The sequence below is a fragment of the Triturus cristatus genome, chromosome 12 (genome assembly GCF_964204655.1).
Source record: "Triturus cristatus chromosome 12, aTriCri1.1, whole genome shotgun sequence".
Taxonomy (NCBI): Eukaryota; Metazoa; Chordata; class Amphibia; order Caudata; family Salamandridae; genus Triturus; species Triturus cristatus.
In genome coordinates this window covers 102,709,904-102,733,192 of record NC_140595.1, presented here as the reverse complement: position 1 = coordinate 102,733,192, position 23,289 = coordinate 102,709,904, and the positions used below count along the sequence as shown (strand labels likewise).

The 23,289-nt window shown below is 45.8% G+C and overlaps 1 protein-coding gene across 1 annotated transcript in view; it reads right to left on the bottom strand.

Annotated features, from left to right (window-relative positions):
- LOC146772748 (rho guanine nucleotide exchange factor 11-like) overlaps nucleotides 1-23,289 on the bottom strand; it is a 249,882-nt gene that overhangs the window by 15,676 nt on the left and 210,917 nt on the right. Inside the window, 6 exon segments of the mRNA XM_085637026.1 lie at nucleotides 307-572; nucleotides 575-601; nucleotides 5,420-5,515; nucleotides 8,440-8,868; nucleotides 19,010-19,181; nucleotides 21,192-21,262. Coding sequence (XP_085493152.1) covers nucleotides 307-572; nucleotides 575-601; nucleotides 5,420-5,515; nucleotides 8,440-8,868; nucleotides 19,010-19,181; nucleotides 21,192-21,262 — 1,061 coding nt within the window.

The following is a 23,289-nucleotide window of genomic DNA, read 5'->3' as shown; positions in this document are numbered from 1 at the left end:
GACAAAGAATTTGAAAATGCTTTAAAAGCCAATGAACATTCCAACTTTTACATAACTTAGCTGCTCTATGCTCAGCATAAGAACAAATCTGAGTGTTCTCAAAAATCTAGCGTAAGAATAAATTGGAGTGTTCATAAAAATCTACCACTAGAATTCTAAACATACTGCTGCTAGATGGCATAGCAATTTTAAAATTGTGAAAATAAGTATGTTTTCGTGGGCTTTAAGGCAATTTGGTTAACGGTGTCATAGATCACAGGCAATCAGTCATTTAACAATCCTATTTTGCATATCAGTCACTCTCACCTTCTGCACGTTAAGCTTCAGTGTAAGTGGCTCCATCATCTTGAAGACCATGTCCATGTCATGAATTACAAGGCTGGAGGCTGGCGATTCTGCAGAAGGTGCAACCTCGGTGCTTCGGAATTGATGTCTGTCTTCACTGGAGTTGATGCGACTGATTGTCGGTGCACTCAAGGTGCTAGGACCAGCCTTACTTTCAGTCCTGTCGGTCTGCCAAGTTTTCCCTACAGTTGCTATGCGGTCACCATCTGTAGAGGAATCAAGGGGTTAGCTGGCAGTGCTTTATAAAAATAATTTTCTGCATTATGCAGAGAAAAATAAAATATACGTGCATCAGTTACGTGGTTTTCTCAAATGCTGTCTATTAAAATCAGAATTTTACTATTCTGCACTCACACCTCCAGATATTGTAGTATTTACTATGGTATATGATCTGTAACAATGTTTTGCCTTCCAGGGCAATTATTTCTCCAGACTATCACTACCTCTTAAACATCATTTTTCAAGAAGCATACCTTCATGATAAAAGATGTTAAATTAGCAACCAGAGAATTCTAGCAACATCCATAACAGCATAAACTCCCTCTGTATTGCATACCGCAGAACATTTTCCAAGCACATAATATTTCCAGATGACAATACCTGGACACCATGCTAGATAGAAGCCCTGTCTGACCCTCAGTGGCTGCTATGAAAAAAGATATGAGAAGAGTGGGGTACCTAATGGCTAGAGTGAGTTAAAATGACATTTCTTCAATCAGATACAAGAGACACTGGCTGGTAAAAAAAAAAAGCCCTGATAGCCTTGGAAATGAACTGCATCATTGCAATCATTTCAGTGAGGTTACCAGGTTGGACCGGATAACAATATGAAAAGGTGTGGCATAAAGTAACAACCGCACAGCAAGAAGTCCTTAACCATTTCTATAAGATGCTATCACAAATCTATGAGAATTGGCCAAAGCACCCTGTGCAGGACTGATTTATGGAAGCTTCCAGTTACATCAAGCTCGCATACTCATGGGTAGGGGACAAATCCCATGAATCCTGACCCGGTCACAGCAAGAAATCAAAGGGCGGCAGGCCACAGAGGAACTAAGAAAGCTCCTCACTATTGTACAAAATTTGCATCCATGCTCTATGAACCACTGACCTCTCTCTTGAAAAAAAGTTGTAACAAAGCAATCACCTCAAGCGAATCTAGAAAAAGTAGTCAGAATTCCGAACCCCACTGGAGGTGCATTTACAACAAAAGTAACACCAGTCATAAATGAATTCAATGACTAAACCATTAAATGTATCTCATTGAAACAATACAATCACTTTTCAAAAGCCTGGAGCACAGCCACAAGATTCAAGGTTAGAAAACAAATACAAAATGTCATAAAATTGCACCAAACATTATCTTACCAGAAAGGTATATTTGAGTGCATGATTGAAGAGGAATGGTCCAAAGTAGGTGAGAAGTTAAGGGTTGAAGTGTAGTCTACACATGAAAACACTGTTATATGTAGCTAAAGGACACTATCGATTTTTGACAGGGTCTCCTATCCACTGCTTCAAGATAGTAGAATAGCCTGTTATTTAAAACTCTTAATGAGTATTCAATATAAATCTTTATTCTGTAAATAAAAAATCACCATAAAAGAATACAGATCAGAGATGATAAAATCAAATTCATTGGTAAAAAAAACAGACATTATGATTACTCACAAAAACACAAAACATATATGTTAGAAATGGGGGTCTCTGGTTGGCAGTGGATGGCCACTGTCCAAGCAGGGAGCCTTCTTCCTAAGTCAGAGTGAAGGGCTGCACCCCTTTGACAACCCCTCTCAGAGGCAGTGTGTAAAGCGTTGATGATCATACACAGCAAAAACAGTGAGGAACACTACCAAGGGAGACAACACAGGTAGCTATCAAAAAATAGTTATCTTTATGTAGAGGCTTATCACAAGACCAAATAACGAGGAAACCACAATACTGTACAAAAATAATTCTCTCTGGATGCTGCAAAAATAGTTCCAATGGGGAATGCAAAGCTCAGTTCAGGGCAATGGTCTCTGCGACCCTTTTTACTCACAGTTCTGAGATGTTGTCAAATAATCCACAAAAAATGCAGCACGGGCGGGTTAGCGATGTTTATCCTCACGCTCTTGGTCACAGCCGCTCGCTAACGGGGGTTAGCGACAATTTTGGGGCCCGCAACCGGGCAGGGCGATGATCAGGCCAGCGAACCCTCAGCGGCAGCGATGCGACGAATTTCCTGACGTTCCGCGGCTGTAGCCATGATTTTCGGTCCGCAAACGCGCGGGCGATGATCAGGCCAGCGAGCCCTCAGAGGCAGCGATGCGACGATTTTCCTGACGCTCCGCGGCTGTAGCAATGATTTTCGGGCCGCAAACGTGCGGGTCGATGATCAGGCCAGCGTGCCCTCGGCGGCAGCGAGGCGACGATCTTCCTGACGCTCCGCGGCTGTAGCGATAATTTTAGGCCCGCATACGTGCGGGTCGATGATCAGGCCAGCGAGCTCTCAGCGGCAGCGATGCGATGATTTTCTTGACGCTCCTCGGCTGCGGCGGCTCACTAACAGGCCTTAGCGACGAAAATTAAGTCTACTGGTCCTGAGACTTCAGTCAAGGGGCTTGTTCTCTCTCTAGCCCATGGGTGATTGCAGGTTCAAGATTAAAAAGTTATCTCACAGCTCCTTTTCCCTCCTTTTTCCAGTCCAATGAAAACTACTGCAGGCCAATCCAGGGAACAGCACACAACACCAGGACAGTCCTCTCCTGCAGCTTTCTGCAGTTCCACGGACAGAGGTTGGTCTTGAGATCCATGGGCAATACAAATTGTAGGGGTTTCAGCACAGATATTTATACCCCAAAAGTCTTTGTTCTCAGAAGCTACAAGTCACTGAACCCAGTTCTGCCCAGCCCTGGAACACTTTGTTTACCAGGCTGCATCCTTCCTTTCAGAAAGAGGGGGTCTGCCCTCAGACGCACAGTGGGAGGTGGAGCCAGCATTCACCTTGCCAGGCACAGCCCTATTCAAGTGCAGGAGCTACCCCTCCCCTCACTCCAAGGCAGATCTCTCTATTCAACCCAGGTCTGACTCAGCCTGCCCTGTCCCTCCAAAACCAGACAGCCAATACACATAACAGCAGAGCACACTGGAAGGCTTAGGCAAGAAAGTACCTACTTTCTAAAAGTGGTATTTTCAAACACAGAATATAAAAATAAACCTCACTAAAAGATGTATTTTAATATTCTGAGCTCAGGCATACTAAATTCTTTTTTCTACCATGTTCTATGGGTCAGTTAGGACTATAGAATGTAATAGCCACACCTCCCATTCTGGCCTATGGAGAACAGGTAGCCATACAGTAGTGAAAAACGAAATTGGGTGTAATACACTACCAGGACATGCTACACACATCAGAGCATGTCCTACCTTACACATACAATGCACCCTACCATAGGGGTGGCTTACATGATGCCAAGGGAAGGTTCAGGGGCTGGGAAGTGGGTGCACTTCACAGCCAAGATGGCAGTTCTAGACTGCACACAGACACTGCGGTGGCAGGTCTGAGACACACTTTACAAGCTGCTTCTGTGGGTGGCGCAAATCAGCGCTGCAGGCCCAATAGCAGCATTTGGGTTACCAGCCCTGGGCACACACAGGCCACATTACTAGGGACTAACAGGTAGACCAAATAAGCCGATCAGGGATACACCAATTCATATGTCATCTTTATACAGAGAGCATCCGCGCTGCGGCACTGAATGGCAGTGGCGCAGCGCCCAGAGCATTTATCACCAGAAAAACAGATGAGGCACAGTGGAAATAAATGGAAGGGAGACTCACGCCAATGGTGCCAGGTCTAACAATATAAAACAATTAATCCGGTCTCGTTTTCCTGGACGCCCAGACAGCTTGTAAAAAAGATAAAACAGTAAAGGTCACATGCTCCGTAGGGAGCGTCTGAAGGTACAAGGCAGGCCTGACTTGTTTAAACTGCAGTGATTTCAGCAAAGGGATTAAGAAACGCTTCCTAGGCCAGCTGAAATAGGAGCAAAACATTATAAAATGGAGCAGGTCCTGCAAAGACACACTGTCACAACCGCAGGGAGCCCTTACCTCAGGCCGTACCCACCCACACGTGGAAGCCAAAAAATGGTGCACTTGATTAAACCTAAACCTGACCAATAAAAACCTACCGTGCTGTGAGCGAACCAGGCCCAAGTATGCTCCATCCCTTGCACAGTTTTTTTAAGAATGTGGCCCCTCACCAATGGCTTCTGAAGTTCTAAACCTTTTTTATCTGATCAGGAGCATTCAAGGAATAATCTTTTAACATTCCCCAAATCGTGGGCAGAGAATGGAATCCGATTCATAAAGGTATCGGCCCTGCCTAGAGATAAAAAGGATGCCTTAACATAAGCAATCCAAGGTATACTAGTTGCCCGGTCCAGCGACAGACAGTCCTCGAGGATCAACCGGCTTAGCTTCAGCTCCACCCTGCTCCAGATCTTAATCCAACACCGGAGCGGGCTTAAGGAGATCACGTCAGACATAATCGAGCCCCAGCTCCGCATGCACTTAATGAGTATTCAATCGCTCTACATATTGGGAAATCTTTTGGTGATACTGAAGACAATAGTGATGGTGCTTGCCGAGTAAGATAGTTGAGGAAATAAACATCCCAAAAGTGTAAACTCAAAAGAAATATTCCAGAAGATGGTTTAAACACCATCACTCTCCTTCATATTTAAGCCCTCTGGTTCGTGTTTTTACTGCAGAACTTACACACAAATATTAAATGAAGGAAAATAAATTCTTCCTGAAGGACACACACACTGTTTGTGTCAATACCTCCAAGCAAGAGCAAGTCATACTTTAATGCTGTGAGATCCACTGATGGAAACCCGCTAGTTGCATAATGTGAAGTGACATTGAGTCTATGTGTGTTAGGTGAGTCACACTGCTAATGTTCATATGGATACAGTAATCATAATAGGTTTCTTCCACTAGTTCTAGCTCTGACCTTCGTTTTGTTCGCACAGACTACCTCGCATCATTTCCAACTCTCGTGACCAGAAAATGAGAATGTGATTACCAGCTAAGTTAGCTCCGCCTCCCCCATTCTTCAGTTCGGTTTCTGATTGGTGGCTGTCTGGCAATGGTATGATGGTATTATTGCCCACCATCTCAGCTGTGCAGAAAACACCACAAAGGAAAAGGGAAGGGGGTTTGTGGGTGTGCAGAGAAGAAGAGACAATATGAAAAAAGTGAGAAGAAAAGAGACAAATAGAAAAAAAGATTAAGAAAGGGATCAGATACATGAAATTGTAATCACCTAAAAGATTGTTAGTAGCCAATTTTCAATGATTTGCCAAGATGAAACGTTTTTACAGAAAAAAACAGAAACCCAAAGCCCAAAAACACCCTATTTGTGAAGTTAAATAGGATTGCCTACAGCCCTATTACATTACTGCACCATGGATTTCAATATAAATCGAACTTTCTCCTCTCATAAAAAAAGAGGTGCACACAATACAGAATGTGGTTAAATTATAACTTAAAAGCTTCACCAATAGGAAGATATTTCCGATGGTATTTCATGCGGCCAAATAATGAAAGGGGCGCCACTTCCATCAACAACTAATGAGACACTAGGGCATTTGTCTGAATCACTTGCAATGCTTGTCTGCCATCTTCAACATCACACCAAGGAATCTGCCTTTCATATTCCTTACTCCCGACTGTGCAGGTCTTGCTGTGGGCATCAGCTGGTGGGTCATGTGTGTCTCAGAAAGTCAGTAAGGCATTTACATTTGAATATTTTATTTTTCATGAGCGGTGGTCATGTACTTCACTCCTATTGTGCTGTGCTTGGGTGGATGGATGAATGGATGCATGAATGGAGCAATGGCTGTGCTGAGTATTCCTGCCCTGCTGCTGCCTGACCTTTACCCATCCTATGTGTAAAGGGAGACATGGGCTGCCAGTGCAAGCAATGATCCCATTCACTGTATAGAGGGAAGTGTTTACCGCTGCATCTGTGCTCTACAATCTGTACTTGTGAGTAAAGTTTGGCTAATTTTATTTGCTGCAACCATCTTGTGCATTAAAGGATAAGGGCCCCGCTGCTACCTGAGGTCTTTCACAAATTAGAACATGCACTCTAGGGGCCAAATGCTTTAAGAGCCTTAGGGCCCTCCGTAGCGGGCTCTACCGGCCATTAAAGGGCCGCTCCCATGTTAAAACCCCGACGCTGAAGCAGGCCTTTAATGGCTGGTCGAGCCTACTACGGTGGGCTCTAAGGCTATAATGGATGGAATTGATAACCCTAGGAGTTATCATGATGTCTCCACCCTCTGCAGAGTAAGCCCTTCTCAATGGCTGCCAGCCAAAGTAAGCCTTTTTGAATAAACATCAAGCAGCAAACTCTAGACACAAAAGAAATCAAAATGTGACTGTTATTATTCTAGCTCACTATCTGATCAGATGAGTTAGCATGTGAAAACCTCCCAGCCCCATCGTCAGTGTGCCGCAGTCATCTCAGCCTGAAGTTGATCAAAGAAACAACTTTGATTGTGTGACTATACGATACCAGTATAAGGGCGCCTTAAATAGATTGTTCTATCTCCCAAAATCAACGACCAAGCAAAAATGAATCTGCAACATTTAAGAGCAAAAACCAGTTTGGAAGGAGTACGTATCGACCATTACTATCTTTGATCCAAAAGCAAAGGAGTCATCACTGGGAATAAGCCCATAAAACAGACAATTAAAATATTGCAATAAAACACATTAAAATCCGCATTCATGATTAAAATTCAAATAAGTATAGCATCAATTGATTCATTGGAGTTCATTTAGCACACTTACAATAGAGTAAAACATGCAGATGTAAGTTATATTTAAAATCAATGAGCCAACCGATACATAGAGGCAAATTATATCTTCCAGTTCATAATAGCAGAGCATCCAGTTGGCCAAAGATTTAAAAGGAGGAAGAGTGTCCTGTCATACGAGTAAGCATGTCCTCCATCCCCCACGGTTCAGCTCCATGCAGGACTACTGACTGTGCCTTGGCCATGTAAATTTCTACGACTACGGACACTGGTTTTGGTGCAGTGGCTTTGTAACACTTGGTAATACAGGGCGATCCATGAGTCAATGAAAGCTCAGATTTCAATAATTGGGTTTCCAATTAGTAGATGTGTGAAACCGCGCCCCTAGATAGTCAAAGTGATTAACCTGCTGGAGCTTAGCTCCGCACATATAGAAAAAACCCTACTGTGGTATTTGTGCGTGTTTAGAGACAGGATCTTGGTTTTGTAAGCATTAACTTCCAAGCCTCTAGATTCGCAGTACTCAGAGAAACTATTCAACAGGTTCTGCATCACCATGGGCATTCAAGAGAGAAGGAAAATCATCAGCAAATAATAATATGGGGGTTGGCCAACCCCCTATCCTGGTGCAGTCACGGATGCATATTAACAAGTGGTCCACCAGGTCATTAATATAAAGGGAGAATAGTGTTGGGGCGAGAACGCACCCCTGACGCACTCCTTGTGCGGTGAGTATGCGTTCAGCGAGCTCCCCATTAACCCCCATCTCACCTGTGCATAGGTCCCCTCATGTAGTCTCTTAAGGATGTTCATCAAGCAAGGATCAATGCCCAATCTGGATAGGGCAAGACACAAACTACATCTCTAGACCAGGTGAAACATGGCCCTTAGATCCACAAAAGTGATGTAAATATGGTCTTTAGAAAGGTCCAGATAGATTCAAGCGAAAGGCACGGTCAATGGTGCTCACCTTTGGGCGAAAACCTGCTTGGAAGGGAGAAAGAATCCTTCTCTCATCCAGCCAGTCTTGTAGCCTAGATCGGATCTGATGGCAGAAAACATTTGGAGGTTATCAGTCAGGTCTGTAGTTATTGGGGAGGTTCCGTCTCCCTTCTTATAGATAGGGATTATTTCCGCAGCTAACCATGAAGGGGGATGCTAACAACCTCCAGGATTTTATTCAAGAAGGTATTAATATGGGGGCCACGGACTGTGGATCATTGTTGCTTAAAATATTTGAAATCCAGTATCAAGAACACCAAGCCTAATTTTATGTTACCTTCGCTCAGAACTTTAATGCTGCCTCGGCCATGTGAACACTGCTCCTCCGAGAGCACCTGTGCTTCCAGTGGTTCAGACTCCAGATGCTGGTTGATTCTCCCTTGTTGCTGGCACTGCTGCCTTCCCAAACTGGTCATGTTCATGTCTCTGAAGCTAAGGCAATCTATAGTATCTATAGGAGCCATGCCGCTCCCAGAGCTGCTCTCTGAATGTCCTTGGGTGAAAGCTCCAGCCGGATAACACCCATCTCCAGACTCCAACCGTGTATCCTGATGGACTGTCACAGTGTCACATGGGTGCCCCTTCCCTCCAACCACAGAGGGTGTGGGGGTCAGGTCATCCTCAGGTGCAATTTTCAAATCCCTCTCAAAGTCACTATCATTGTGTGGTGAAAGGTTCCGCAGAATCAAATTCTGTGGGATCATAACTGTAAGAAAAATGGACCATGTAAGTTTTTCTCCAACTTTTAAATGCACTTTAAAGACATTATTCCATTTTACGCCAATGCTACTTATAAATACTTGATAAAAATGAGGTTTAGGTGATATGAATTGTCAGACAGGATCAAGTGAACACGAAGTAGTATATACACAAATAACACACAATAGATACACAGTTTCTGATAGCATAACACTGTCACTGGAGATTGCAAAGAATGAACAAGACATTTTTTAGAACCTGATTTGGGAAGTTTATTTGCAAATTTAAATCATGAAATCTATCAGCTAGGCTTGCACAATTATAAAAAAAAGAATGGGAGTCTCAGGGTTAGTGGTATTTGCCATGAACAAGGCTCTCGAGCAACTCAAGTCTGACTTACCCTTTAGGTACTTTCGAGAACTAAATGTGTCCTCAATTTTATAGTTTTTTCACTATACTTTCAAGTCACAAATGGTGTGGGTAACTGATAGACACTCAACCCACCAATATGATTTCGCTTTATAACATTTTGTTTAAAAATTGTCAAAGTGATGGACGGTTTTACTTCGGGAACTACTTTAATAAAGAAAGACTTTCTTCTAAGCTTTTCGGTCAAAGGGTACTGCTGCACCTAAGTGTTTTACATTAATTATAGAATAGCTGGAACATGTGAAAATATGCAGTTAAGTTGAGTGAGAACTGTAGCACAAACTGACAGCACTTAGCTTTCACAGGTACTGAGAAACAAAGGTAGGTTATTTAGGGTAGGAGAAGAACTCTACACTTCCCAAAAGGCTGATAGAATCTACGTTAATGCATCGTGGTTAAAAAAAGAAGAAAGAAGGAGGTTGAAATTACTAATTTAGTTATGTCTGGCATGTGCTGCCATGAGGAGACCATTGAAGGCAAAATACTAGCTGTGCTATCATTAAATCACTCTGCTGTCTCTATGCTGTGTTACATAATTCCATAATTTAGCTATTTTATATTGTTTTATATTAAAGGGATTGGGATGTCTGATGGAGTGAAATGGAATGGAGCACTACACAATATTTTTAACAAACGCAGAATAGTCTTTCTGTTTTCATTGCACGGGGCTTCATATCGAGCTCTGTAAGTAAAGATTTAGAAGCACTTGCACATTGCAGGGGTCAACTGCCCAAGGCAATTGCATGGTCAGAAATAGTCAAGGAGCTCCTTGACAAAGACAGAAAATGGCAAAATGAAGAAGCCCTGAGACAACATTCTCCATGAGTTCCACCAGACCACAAGCAAGGAAAATGTATTTAAAAAAAATCAAAATGCTGATGCCCCCCACACTGTCTATAATGATAGGCAATCAATTTTGCGAATTAATCGATTCAAGGTATTTTATTATTTCCATTTTCATCCCCTTAGAGTTTCATTTCTTCATTTCTGTTCTGTTTCAGTAATGAGTGCACTGTTCATATTAGGGCATACCTTTCTCACAAGATAGAGGCTATCTAGTCTTGTCTGGTGGCAGGCTCCAGATGGAACGACCTTGGATTATGTTACTTTGTGTAAGATATGAGCGCTGAAACCATTTTTTCTGTATTTCCTTGTTTCGCTGCACCTGCTTGGAAAATTCTACTGTGAGCGTGTTTTCGCTTGGTTACGAAACGTACACAATGATGTTTGTTTATGCATATCGATTTCAGTTCCCCCTGCTGCATTCCTAGCTACTGGGCAGATGGGGCTCCGCTCTGAGTGTATATGAATAAACAGTTTTGGTTTTTATTCTCTACAGTCTGACCGACTCTTCATTTAGCACAGGAGCCTGAGAGGTGGTCATTCGCGACCCTGGTGGCCCTAAACGGGTTACTTCCTTCACCACATGGCAGTGGTTTAGTCTGCAAGCACAGGCTTCCCTTTGATGGAGGGCAGTAAGACTTCCAAGAGCAAGAGCGTGACTTTCAGCTTCAGAAGGTTGGTATGGAACTAGTCCTCCTCTGGAGAGCAGATGCCTCTAATCTCCGCCTCTCTGAGATGGCCTCCCCATCACAGAAGCAATGCATCAGTCAACACTGTGGGATCTGGGTAGGGAAAGTACAGAGGTCTCTTGCCAACACAATTAAGGTTCCACAGCCATCACTCACGATCTTTTGCTTTCTCCTCCAAAATCTAGACAACATCAGAAAGGTCCCCCTGGTTCTGAGCCTACAGGGACTTCAGACCTTTCATTTCTCATTTGGTGTGCTTGACCAGCAAGATGAAGGAGGTTATCAGTCCCTGCAGGCTCAGAGTCCTCCTCACTGTGATACAGGACAGAGGTTAAACATTGGGATCATAGCCCAAATGTCCTGGCGTCTCCTCTTCGAGGCTTGGCACTAAACTACACCTTGCTCAGCATGGCTCAGATGAAGGAGAGCTTCATCGAAGGAGTAAGGTGTGACTCAGGCACACCTAAGTTGTCAGGAGATTCGCTGTAGTCTGAAGGAGGTAGATGTCTGCCTGGGGCAAACCCCCCTTCAAGAACCAGTCGTCGAGGTAGAGGAAGACCTTGAAGGAAGTAGTGGAAACAACAACCACAACTGACTGGTGTCACCAGTTCCCTCTTTAAGGCTCCTTTGATCAAAAGCCCCTGTACTTCCTGCTGCAAGAGTGACAGGCGGTTCACCGTCAGTCAAACTGTGGCCCAGCTATCTGTGCACCGCTCCAGGGCCCAGTCTGCTTATTCTCTAAACTTCAGAAGCCGTAAACTGTCATGCCTATGAGACTGGCCTGAATGTGCCCTGAAAAGGCGGTCAACCGCATCCAGGCTTGCCTGCGATTGGCCACACCGGTGCTAATAGCTCAACCAAAGGAATCAGTGATATCCAGTTTCCAGCGGATGGTGCACATGGCTGCATTACAACCATCTTGCATTGTCTGCGAATCAAAGTCCCAGGCTTCTGGCTGAACCATGGACGTCATATGGGCCATGGAATCCCAGAGAGTGTAAGAGCAGCAGCCTAACATGCAGCTGGCTTTCACTGAGCAAAGGGCCAAACTTATAGAGGAGAAAAATGCTTACTATAGGCCGCTATCCTATTCAATTCCGTGCCATGGGGAGTAGTGCTAAATGAGTGTGGGTTAACTCTAATGGCTGAAGACTGCACCACAGTGCTCTCGCGAGTAAGGTATTGGGTGAGGAAAGGTGTATGGCCTGGTGATGGTGTATGGCGATATGGAGATGCACAGGTGGACCTGAGCAGAGTTTGGCTCAAGTACCTAGTAGGGAATCAGTGATAGCCTCATTTAATGGGCTCAGAACTTGACTGTCCAGGTAGCAGCACCTCCCAAAAAACATTGGCTTTTAACTTCCTGAGAGTGAAGTTGAAGATCAAGAACCTTCTGCTTCCCTACGCAGAACCATAGCAAAGGAGGCACTTTCATACTTGGCAGGCCCGGCGAGGGGGGAGAACTATTCCAGTGCCGGAGGAAGTATCCAGACCACTTCCATCTGGGATATCCTCATACAAGTTATACTCTGGGTAAAGCATTGTACTCTCATCCCCAGCATCATAGCCCCAATTTATCGGAGTCAATGCCAAATGACTCATGAAGGACATGAGGCTTTCCAGCAGGTAGAGGAACTGTGTTGGAATAAGAAGATAGGGTAAGCGGTTGAGGCCTCGACCGAGGTAGGGACAGTGCCGTCTCGGGGTTTGTCAGCACTATGGGTTGGCCGTCGTAGTCTGGGGTTGTGGTCCTGCGTAGGCAGTGGTGTCATGGAGGGGACTGGTACTAAAGGCAAGCCAGAGCCCTGAGCAGTTACAAAGGGCCTAACTGACAGAGTGGGTTTATCCGTCTGCGGAATCCTGGTTGGGAACCCTCTCGGCTCCTTAGGGCCCACATGTTAATCACAGTGAGCCAATAATGTGCCAAAATGCACCATGGCTTTGCAAATTCCTTGGTTTGCTGCAGCGTTGCCAATGTCCCTAGAAATTCCAGTTACCTAAGAGCAAGGATCAGAATCTACTCTGAAATAGGGTGAATTCAGGACAGCAACAAGGAGGCACAATGACGACCTCATGCCTTCTCTAGAAATCAAGTGGGGCTGGAGCCGAACAAGTTGTGCTTGGATCTCTTGCGCTTCTTGGTTTTTCCCAAGGATCTCAATCATGAAGATGACCTGTCACAGGAGTGACCTTGGGAGCAGGACCAGGCCCTGCCTGGGACATGGTGAGCAAAAGAATGATGGATTTAACCCGGATCTCTTGACTGGGGGTGAATGTTTTGATTTGTTCTGCATTCCGTCCATCAATTGTGCGTCATTTGCTTTCACGCCCTAAGTGCGCCAGGTATGCCCAGACGTGGGTCCAGGGCTCACTGTGCCACTGGAATCAAGCTATCCTGGCTGAAGAGGGGTGAAACCCCAAAACCGGTCCAGGGAGGACCTGGCTGGGCAGTTCGGGCTGGACTGTTCCCATGGGGCACAGGGTCAAGACTGATTTGCATATGGCCAGGTCTAAACTTGGGTGGCATGGTGAGCAAAAGAATGATGGATTTAACCCGGATCTCTTGACTGGGGGTGAATGTTTTGATTTGTTCTGCATTCCGTCCATCAATTGTGTGTCTTATTTTTTTTTTATCATCTTATCCAAGCACATGGTCTTGAGGTGCTTTGTCACAGACACTTGTTTGGAACATTCCCACAGGGTTTGAAGCCTGTAGATTTGGCAGGTAACTCATACGCTACCATACTGGTTTTAAAGGAAAAATCTTTGAGGAAGTGTCTCAATGAGATGATGTCATATGGCCATTAGGCTCATTGTCGACATTGCTAAGTTAGCATGAGCTCTGCTGCCATGATGCTGCTTTTGCACACGTTACTACATGACTTTATTTTGCAAGACTCTGTGTGTGCCTTTCACATGAGAACCGTCTGCTTTCTGTGTTCTCTGCTTGTTCGTGGAGTTTAGTCTGCACAGAGTGGGCAAGGTCGATAAACAATGCCCCTTTTTTACTCTGTCCTGGTCAGTCTCTAGCACCTAGACAAAACATGCTTACACAGCTGCTATTGCTGGGAACTCGTGCTTTGATATTATGGGGATGCCTGTTGTTCTAACAGACACTTGGAGAGGGACCTTTCCAGGGAGAAGAGCTATGCTGTTCATATGATGTAGAAATACCATCTAGGTACTAAGGTATCGGGTCTGCTGACAAAGCACAGCGATCTTCTTTTATATAATAAAACTTCTTCTAGCCAAAGGGAGGGTGGTTAGTCCTCATAGTCCTTTATCCACTGTCTGTATACAATTACATCCCCCTTTATAATCTATGGAATTGCAACAATGCTAACTGTTTTAGGTTTATGCGTTTTGCTGCTTGTAGTGGCTTGTATACTACATTATAGAGCTGTCAGGTCAAACGGGGTGGGGGGTATCCCTTAAGGAATTATACACACTCAATAAGGTCACAATGGGAGGCTTTATTGCCAATGATCCATCCACCAAAGTAAAAGGAAACACAACAAGGCAAGCACAAGGTCCAGCTAAAGAATATCCTTCTTGGCTTCACCGGTTCCAGAACACCCTCCTCCTGGAGAGTGGTGCGTCGTAGCGCGGTGTCAGACTCTGCCGACGCTTTCTCCTGGTTCACGGGTGTTGCGGTGTCCTCCGGTGCACTGCCAGGTGGGTGGTCCACAGTGGGCTGCTGATCTGGCGTCTTCTTGCTTCCCACCACCTCTCTCAGCTCTTCTGCGGTTCTCCAGGCTGTGCCGAGCTCCTCCCGCTTCAATCCACCAGCGTCCCCGGTTAGGGTCCACAGCGCCAAGGTCACGCCTCCTAACTCCTCCTCCTGCCGGCTTCCTGGTTTGTTAAATGTACCGACCTCGTCCCGTACCTGCGTTATCAGGATATAGGTATGAACAAGGGATCCCGATTCCTGCTTCCCAGGCTCCTCCCGGCACACCCTTCCCCCAGGATTTTCCCGATCGCGGGAAATAGGGAATCGGGACAGGAAGTCCGCATTGCCTTGTTCGGTGCCCTTATGGTATTGGACCTCAAAGTGAAAGGGTTGCAGTGACAAAAACCACCGGAGCACCCAGTCGTTACATCCTTTGTTCCTCTGTAGCCAGGTTAACGGGGAATGGTCAGTGTATAACACAAAGGGCCTGCCTTCAAGGTAATACCTCAACTTCTCTTTCCCCCATTTCACTGCCAGACACTCCTTTTCTATCGTGGGATAGACCCGTTCCCTGGGGAAGAGCGTCCGGCTGATGTACAGGACAGATCTTTCCAGGCCCTCGCTATCAAGTTGGGACAAAACAGCTCCTATACCCACCCCGGAGGCATCTGTTTGGAGGATGAATGGTTTATGGAAATCGGGAGTCTGCAATACTGGTGATGTGGTCAGGGCTGTCTTGAGAGTGTGGAAGGCCTCTTGCTCACGGGTTGTGGGGGAGTGTAACTGTGAGGAGGTGGTGGACTTTTTTAGAAGGTCAGTTAGAGGAGCCGCTTCACCTGCAAACTGAGGAATGAAACACCTGTAATAACCAACCAAACCCAAAAAGGCCCTGAGGTCACGTTTGGTGGTAGGGAATGTTGTTTCCTGTATGGCTTTTACCTTTTCCGTTTGCGGTTCTATTAAGCCCTTCCCAGGCAAATACCCAAGATATTTAACCTTCTGGAAGGCAAAACGTGACTTCTTTGCATTGATATGCAAGTGTGCAGATTGGAGTTCTGTAAATATGGCCTCTAGATGTCTCAGGTGTTCGTCCCAGGTCTTACTATATACCACTATGTCATCTAAGTAGGCCAATGAGTAGTCCAAATGCCGTGCTGGGAGAGCATCAATCAGTCTCTGAAAACTGGCTGGTGCCCCATGTAAACCAAAGGGCAGGACGATGAAGTGAAAAATACCATTGGGAGTGGAAAAAGCCGCATTCTTCTTGTCTTTAGGGTCCAAGGGGATCTGCCAATAGCCCTTGGTGAGGTTGATGGTAGAGATGTACCGAGCCTCACCAAGTCGTTCTATCAGTGCGTCCACCCTGGGAAGGGGATAGCCGTCCTGTTTGGAGATACGATTCACCGCTCTGAAGTCAATACAGAAATTGATGCTTCCATCCGGTTTTGGTCTGAGCACGATTGGTGAGCACCAATTACTGTGAAAGGGGATTATTATCCCGGACTCCAGGATTTGGTTCACCTCCTTCTGAAGGGCCTGACGTCAGGCCTCAGGGACTCGGTATGGTCGTTGTTTAATGGTTACACCCTCTTGAGTGGGGATAGAGTGCATTGCCAGATGTGTTCTTCCGGGTCGGTCAGAAAACAAATTCTAAAAGGATATGAGCAAGGCACGAATACCATTTGTGTGGTCTTGGGTCAACTCGTCGTTGATTACGGTGGACTCAATGGTGGAAGACCTGGTATCCACAGTGGAGACCTTATGCGCTTTTTTTGGTGGAGGCCCTAGCCAATTCTTGAGAAGATTAATGTGATACATCTGTGTTTTGGTCGCTGTGAGTGGTAATAAGTAAGTTGTTTTACCTATTTTACGTATCACTGGAAAAGGGCCTTGCCACTTTCCATCTCCTTTAAGGAGTTTTTTAAGGGTTAGTTTGAGATTGCCATGGTACCTCTCCACCAGACCATCGGTCTGGGGATGGTACACAGATGTCTTTATGTGTCTGATACTCAGTTGTTTGCAGACTTGTTTCATAATTCTCGAAATGAAGGGAGTTCCCTGGTCTGTAATTATGCCCCGGGGAAACCCCATCCTGGAGAACACCTCTATAAGTCTCTGAGCTATGGTAGTGGTGTTAGCAGAGTGTAAGGGCAAGGCTTCGGGATATCTCGTTGAATAATCAACTATCAGGAGGACATATTGATAACCCCTGCTGGACTTTGGGAGCGGCCCTATAAGGTCCATACCCACTCTGTCAAAAGGTTTGGCTATTATAGGGAGAGGGTTTGAGGGGGCTTTTGGTGGGATGTAGGGGTTCTTCTTCTGACATATTGTACATTCCTGACAGTACTTTGGCACTTGTGCATGGACACCTGGCCAGAAGAAACTACGGAGTACGGACTGTGACGTTCTTTCTACTCCACAATGCCCTGCAAGGAGGTGTGCATGAGCAAAAAACAGAACCTGTTCCCTGAAAGCCGTGTGGACAAGCAATTGTGGTTGTTCGCCTTACATGCCCACCCGATACAGAAGTCCCTTCTTCTCAATAAAGCAAGGTTTCACCCTTTTTGGGAGTAGAAGGGCATCCTTGGCGCTGAGACTACTGTTGTTAAGCTGGGCTTCCCAAAAGTGGGTGTCTATGGCCCAAGGTTCGGAAATCAGGAGACTGTTCTGTGGAGGGGGAAAGCCTGTACTATGTCTCAGAGTCCCATACATCAAATCAGGAAACCAGGGATTGTCTATACCTATGATCAGTGGTTCAGGGAGGTGGGGCAAGACCCCGACATCAGCAGTAACATCTAGACCCTGTTGGCTCTGGAGTCTAATGCAGGCCAGGGGGTAGTCCTGAATGTCTCCGTGCAAACATCTAATGCTAACGTATTTCCCAGGTAGGAAAGAGGAGGGGGACACAAGTTTGTGTCGTATTACTGAGTGTTTGCAACCGGAGTCTAGGAGGGCGGTTATGGGACGATCATTCAAACTCACACGTAATATAGTGGACCGGTTTCCTGTGCGTATAGGATGGACTGAGGTAGGTAGCTTACATCCATTGGTTCTTCTTACGCTTTTTCTTTTCGTTTCCTATAAAACTTGGTAATGTGGCCCCACTCCCCACATTCAAAACATTGAGGGCCAGCAGAAGGAATAGCATCAGAACATCCTGAGCGCGGTTTTAGAGGCTCATAATCATTTTGGAAGATATTTTTTCATTTTTTCCCATTTGGATGGGCCTTGGATTCTTGTCAGGTTCTTTGGTAGTCCCTCTATTCTGGGCCCAAGCATATGAGGTGGCCATTTCTACTGCATGTTCCAGTGTCAGACCTGCATGTTGGCGTAGCCACCTTTGTGTCCCATATGGTAGTGCCTCCAAATATTGCTTGAGGTAAATCTTCTCCATTATTTCCTCTCGAGTAGTGTCCAGAGGCTTAAGCCACCGGTCCGCGGCATCCTTGATTTTATAAAAGAGAGTCTTTGGTGTGTCCCCGTTCCCTTCCGGTGTTTTAATGAAACCCAGGACAAGCTGATGTACCTGTTCCAGCCACCATACCCCGGAGAATGGCGGCTCGTAGCACGGTGTCGGACTCTGCCGACGCTTTCTCCTGGTTCACTGGGTGTTGCGGCGTCCTCCAGTGCACTGCCAGGTGGGTGGTCCACAGCGGGCTGCTGATCCAGCGTCTTCTCACTTCCCGCCACCTTTCTGAGCTCTTCCGCGGTTCTTCAGGCTGTGCCAAGCTCCTCCTGCTTTAATCCACCAGCGTCCCTGGATAGGGTCCACAGCGCCGGCGTCACGCCTCCTAACTCCTCCTCCTGCCGGCTTCCTGGATTGTTAAAGGGTCCGACCTCGTCCCGTACCTGCGTTTTCAGGATATTGGTATGAACAAGGGATCCCGAGTCCTGCTCCCCAGGCTCCTTCCGACAAGAGCACTATAGTTAAAATAAACATTTTGAACTATAACAGTGACTCTGTCAATTCTTTTTGTGGACAAGTACGAGAGAGTGTGCGAAAGGGTAGGTCTTGCTTCCGCGATTCCTGAGAGAGTCGGGAGTGTTGTGTTCTGGGTTGTCTAATCACTTGTAGCTTTGTGATTGTGTAGGAGAACAAATGTGACACTATAGCTAGTCGATTCTGGGATTTTGGGTACTGAGGCGGTAGGAAGGCTCAGCCCCTACACACCGAGGTCCTGTTTTCCAGCGCATAGTTCTGTGTATGTGCAGAATCCCTGCAACAATGATTGTTGCTTCGGATCTCCGTCAGTTTATGGGGAAAAAAGGAACTGATGTCAGTGCACTTGAGTAGTGCCTAAATACAAAACCACACACATCATATCCAAAACGGCATTGACGCGGAGCCCCCAGCGCTGCCTGCCAGCGCACGTGTACTGATAAATATTTTCTGGATCCATTCTAATGCCTGGGGAATATTCAAAAGGTGAGAAATCTACAGTTAGAAGTCTCTATCAGAATAGCACATTCATGGACAAAGAGCAGGTAACAACATGCTAGTGATCTGGACTCACCATATTCAAGTGAAGAGTCTGCCAACCCTCCTGTAATTTCGGGGGCCTGGAAAGACTTCAACGCCTCGCAATGAGGGACCTTCGCAAGATGCTTCTCTACTTCCTGTTCTTCAAATGGCGCAGTCAGGTGAGTTGGCATCAGAGGAGCCTCTTCGTCTTCGATGGACTCTATCTCCAGGTCTTTCATTAGGACAGGATTTTTTTTTTTTTTTTTTTTTTAACTTTATTTAGCAATTGAATAGTGAACATATAGCTGTAGACATAGTACGATCAAGAGTTCCCATTTTTCAGCCAATTAAATACAGAGGAGGCAGTGAGGAGAATCAAACATGACATGGCAGACAGTGCAAATATAACAGTCTTATCAGGACATAGCAGCACCCCCCGTAGTCGGATATTCACAGACGCTACTATCATGCTGACCTCATCATGGGGGTCGCTCTTTTAGCATTTCCAGCAACAGCAGTACACCCATCAAAGCCGAGGGGCGGCCTACAAGTTCCATTGTATACCCAGCAGAGGACCCGCGGCCATGATCCAGGCCCCCATACCTCCAGAGCCCCCGATGACCCACGCCCCAAGGACTGTATGCAGTAACCTAGGTGCTCGCCTCAGCCTCCCCCGCCAGAAGATAGCATCTCAGCGGAGCCCAGATGTCCCTAGGCTGGGACGTTGGCAGCATAAGCTCCGAGAACGTGCAGTTCTGTTCTTGGCAATAGGTAAGATCCCGCACCCAGTCCTTGAATTTCGGGGCCCTGCCCCTGCCCCAGCGACACGCAACTCTCCTTTTAGCCAGCAAAAAAGCGAGCGCGATGAATTTGCGGTGTGCCGCCTGTATTGGCTCTACATACCCCAGCAGGGCTAGAAGAGGGGAGGGCATTAATACTGTGTTGATCATTGTAGAGAGCGCCTCAAACACCTGACACCAATAACGATGCACTCCTTCGCAGGCCCAGGCCAGGTGAAGGAAATCCGCCCCAGGAGCCCGGCATCTATCGCAGCAGTCAGTGTCTCGGAGCTTATAGCAGTGAAGCCTGACAGGAGTGTGGTATAGTCTGTGAATGTATTTGTAATGTATGATTCGGAAACGGCTACTGGAGGAAATGCGCTCCGTCTGCAATAAGCAGAAATGCCATTGTTTATCCGTCAACGGGGCTGGTAACTCCCTGTCCCATTTTTCCCTAGCTGCAAGCTGCGGCGCCGGAATTAGCGAGTGTACCGATCCGTATATTTTGGAAACCAATTTAGCTGGGGCTTCGTCCGTGAGGATGCGCTGTAACGGTGCCATCTGCGGGGGTTCCTGTGGAAAGCTGGGCGTGACCGCCCGTATCCCCTGTCTAAGCCGGATATAGAAAAAAACGTCAAGCGGAGAGGGGTCTAAGCTCTCATAGAGGTGTTCCATAGAACGAAATGCGCCATTGTGGTAAAGGTCCCCCCAAGTCGCAACATGGATAGTGTGAAGCAGTTTCCGGAATCCCGCCTCCTGCAGCAGGGGCATACTTGGGTGGTAAACAAGGGGCAGAAGCGGCGCGTACACCAAGTCATGCCCCAGTGAGGCAGCCAATTGATTCCATGCGGATACCGTGCTAGTCACCGTTGACGGCGTTTTATCTCTCCCCAGCACTGGGATATACAATGCGCCTTCTATGGGGATTGGGTGTGCCAGCCAATGCTCAGCTGCGAGCTGTGGCATATATCTGGGCTGCCGTATCCAGTAGTAGGCGAAATGCGCCTGGGCTGCCCGATAATACAGCTCAAAATTGGGGACCCCAAAACCGCCCTGATCATAGGGCTTGACAAGAATTTCCCATTTGAGCCGGGGCGACTTACCGCCCCAAACTAGTCTTATGAGCTCGGTGCGAAGTTGCTTAAAAAAAAAGGCACCAGGATGGAATGGAATATTCAGAAACAGATACAGCAGCTGCGGTAGTATTACCATTTTAATCAACGATGCTCTGCCGGCCATGGACAAGGGCAGGGTAATCCAGCGAGTAACGTAGTCCGCAATGCGGGTAATTGACGTGCCATAATTAGCCCGCATGAGCTCCTCCCTATTTTTTTCTATTTGTATACCCAGGTATTTGAAATCCCCCTCGCACCAGGCGAGGGGGTAGTCCAACCCGAACCGCTCAGTGGAGGCCGTTAGGGGGAACAGACACGACTTGCTCCAATTTATCTGGACCCCGGAAATCCTACCTAGGACAGGATGTTTTGCTCGTCTCAGCAGTTCTCCTGAATTGTGATCATCGAGACATGTGAACAGCATAATTGTTAGAAAACATGCTTTACAATTCGACGGATGCAGCAATATTGCTATAGAGTCCTTTCTTGGATAAATAACATTCAAATAAAATATGTTCTTATAACTTGAATGATGTCCAAGGGTGCAAACTAGCAATAACCTGAGAAATTGCAATCAAGACAAACTGCAGTAATGATAAGAACTATAGTTAGTTTACAACCAAGCAGCTACATTATGATGCTGTAAGGACTGCCATCTTTAAATGAAAGACTCTACTATGTCCTAAAAGGCGATTAGATGAACAATCAACAAAACCATTTGGTGGGATATTATCAGATAAGCAACCAGAAAATCATTTTTGTGTTGAAAAGCACTCTTATGATTTGACCTTCTACTATGAAGATCGCTGCCTTTGTCATTATGCATTCAATTCATACCACTATTTCCAACTAAAGCATTTTTCTTTCTTAGCAGTAAGAAGAGTTGAATTTCTGACAGGGGTATAGGCTTTAGTTGCTCTGAAAGAGACAGAAACAATACCGAGTACAGAATGGCAGCAGCTATTAACCTGAAGTCCACCAAGCCTACCCAGGGGGTCACTGAATGTTTAGAAAATGAAATAATATTAGCAAATGTATAACATTTACATACTTAAAAAGGAAAAAGGAAAACTGAAAATGTTAAAATGTTCTGTAAATTTCAAGGAATTTAAAAATCGATGGTTAACAAATTAAGTTGGAATCCATAGATTGAATTGTGGGAGCAGGTCAACTGCAGCAAACTGCATCTACTATGGACGATTGGTGGCTCAACTGAAACACTGGTGTACACTGACAAAAAGAGAGCATGCATTAGGAGCAAAAAAAAGTCTTAAGTTGAAGATTAGCGTATTGCTTCGACTTTTAGAAATAAAACTAACGACTTTCCACTTGAAATAAAAAATTTGATTTTCGCATTTTTCAAAATGAAGGATCGAACTGTAGAATGATCAAACCTCAAATAATATTTATTGAATAGACTGTATTGAAATGCTGGAAACTTCCACTTTTCAGGTCTGGTCTGGCAATAGAAAGGCAGCACAAGAATGAAGCCAAAACCTGATACACACATGCAGAAATATGGCCATGTGGTTCATTGTTGGCTCCGTACCCCCCTGGAAGTGATAGAGAGGAGCCGCACCTAAGCACCACCCTTTTGTGCAGATATCAGTGTCTTATTGTTTTTATTTTCCATTCCCTTAGATGGGGAGCATCAGCAACTGTAGGTGCAAGTGGGCTGCATTGTAACTTGGGACCTTTTTAGATGTTAAAAAGTAAGCCACTCCACAGAACAGCACTGGTGGGAGAGCATTGAGGGATCTGCAGTTATATAAAGTATCCACTAGAAAGAGCATTGTCAAAGGTAAGTTACTTGTTATTCTGATGGATCCTTCAAAGCACAAAATTCCTTATGTTAGAATAGATAGCAAAGCAGCACCTCCCCAGGCGGAGGGTCTGTGGAGTGGACTCAGACCAAAAATCTTTCAAAGCAATGCAAGCAAAGTGCCTTCCCCCAGACCTGGCTGTGAAGGCAGTATTGCTGCGTAAAGGTAGGCAATGAGGCCCAAGACGTGGCCTTGGTAGATGTCAAGGACAGATACTCTAAGAGCCAATGCAGTGGTAGCAGCCTTAGTTCTGGTAGAATGCACTGTCAGAACTTCTAGGGGTTGCTTCTTGGCCAGTACACAGCCGATCTTCATGTAGCGGACCATCCACCACAAAAGGGTCCTTTTCTACATGGCCATCCCTTTTTTCACCCCCACAAAAACCTGATTGTTCATATGGTGTTCCTTGGCACCATCAATGTAAAATCTTAAGGTGCCCTTCGAGCCCACTTGATACAACCTCTCCTCCTTTTTGGACGAGGTGAGGAGGAGCAAAGAATGCTGGCAAAGTGATGGACTGCCCAACGTGAATGGAAGTGACCATTTTGGCAAGAATGCTGCCCGAGTACACAGCATCAACTTGTTTGGAAAAAACGAGGTGTACGGCAGTTGCAC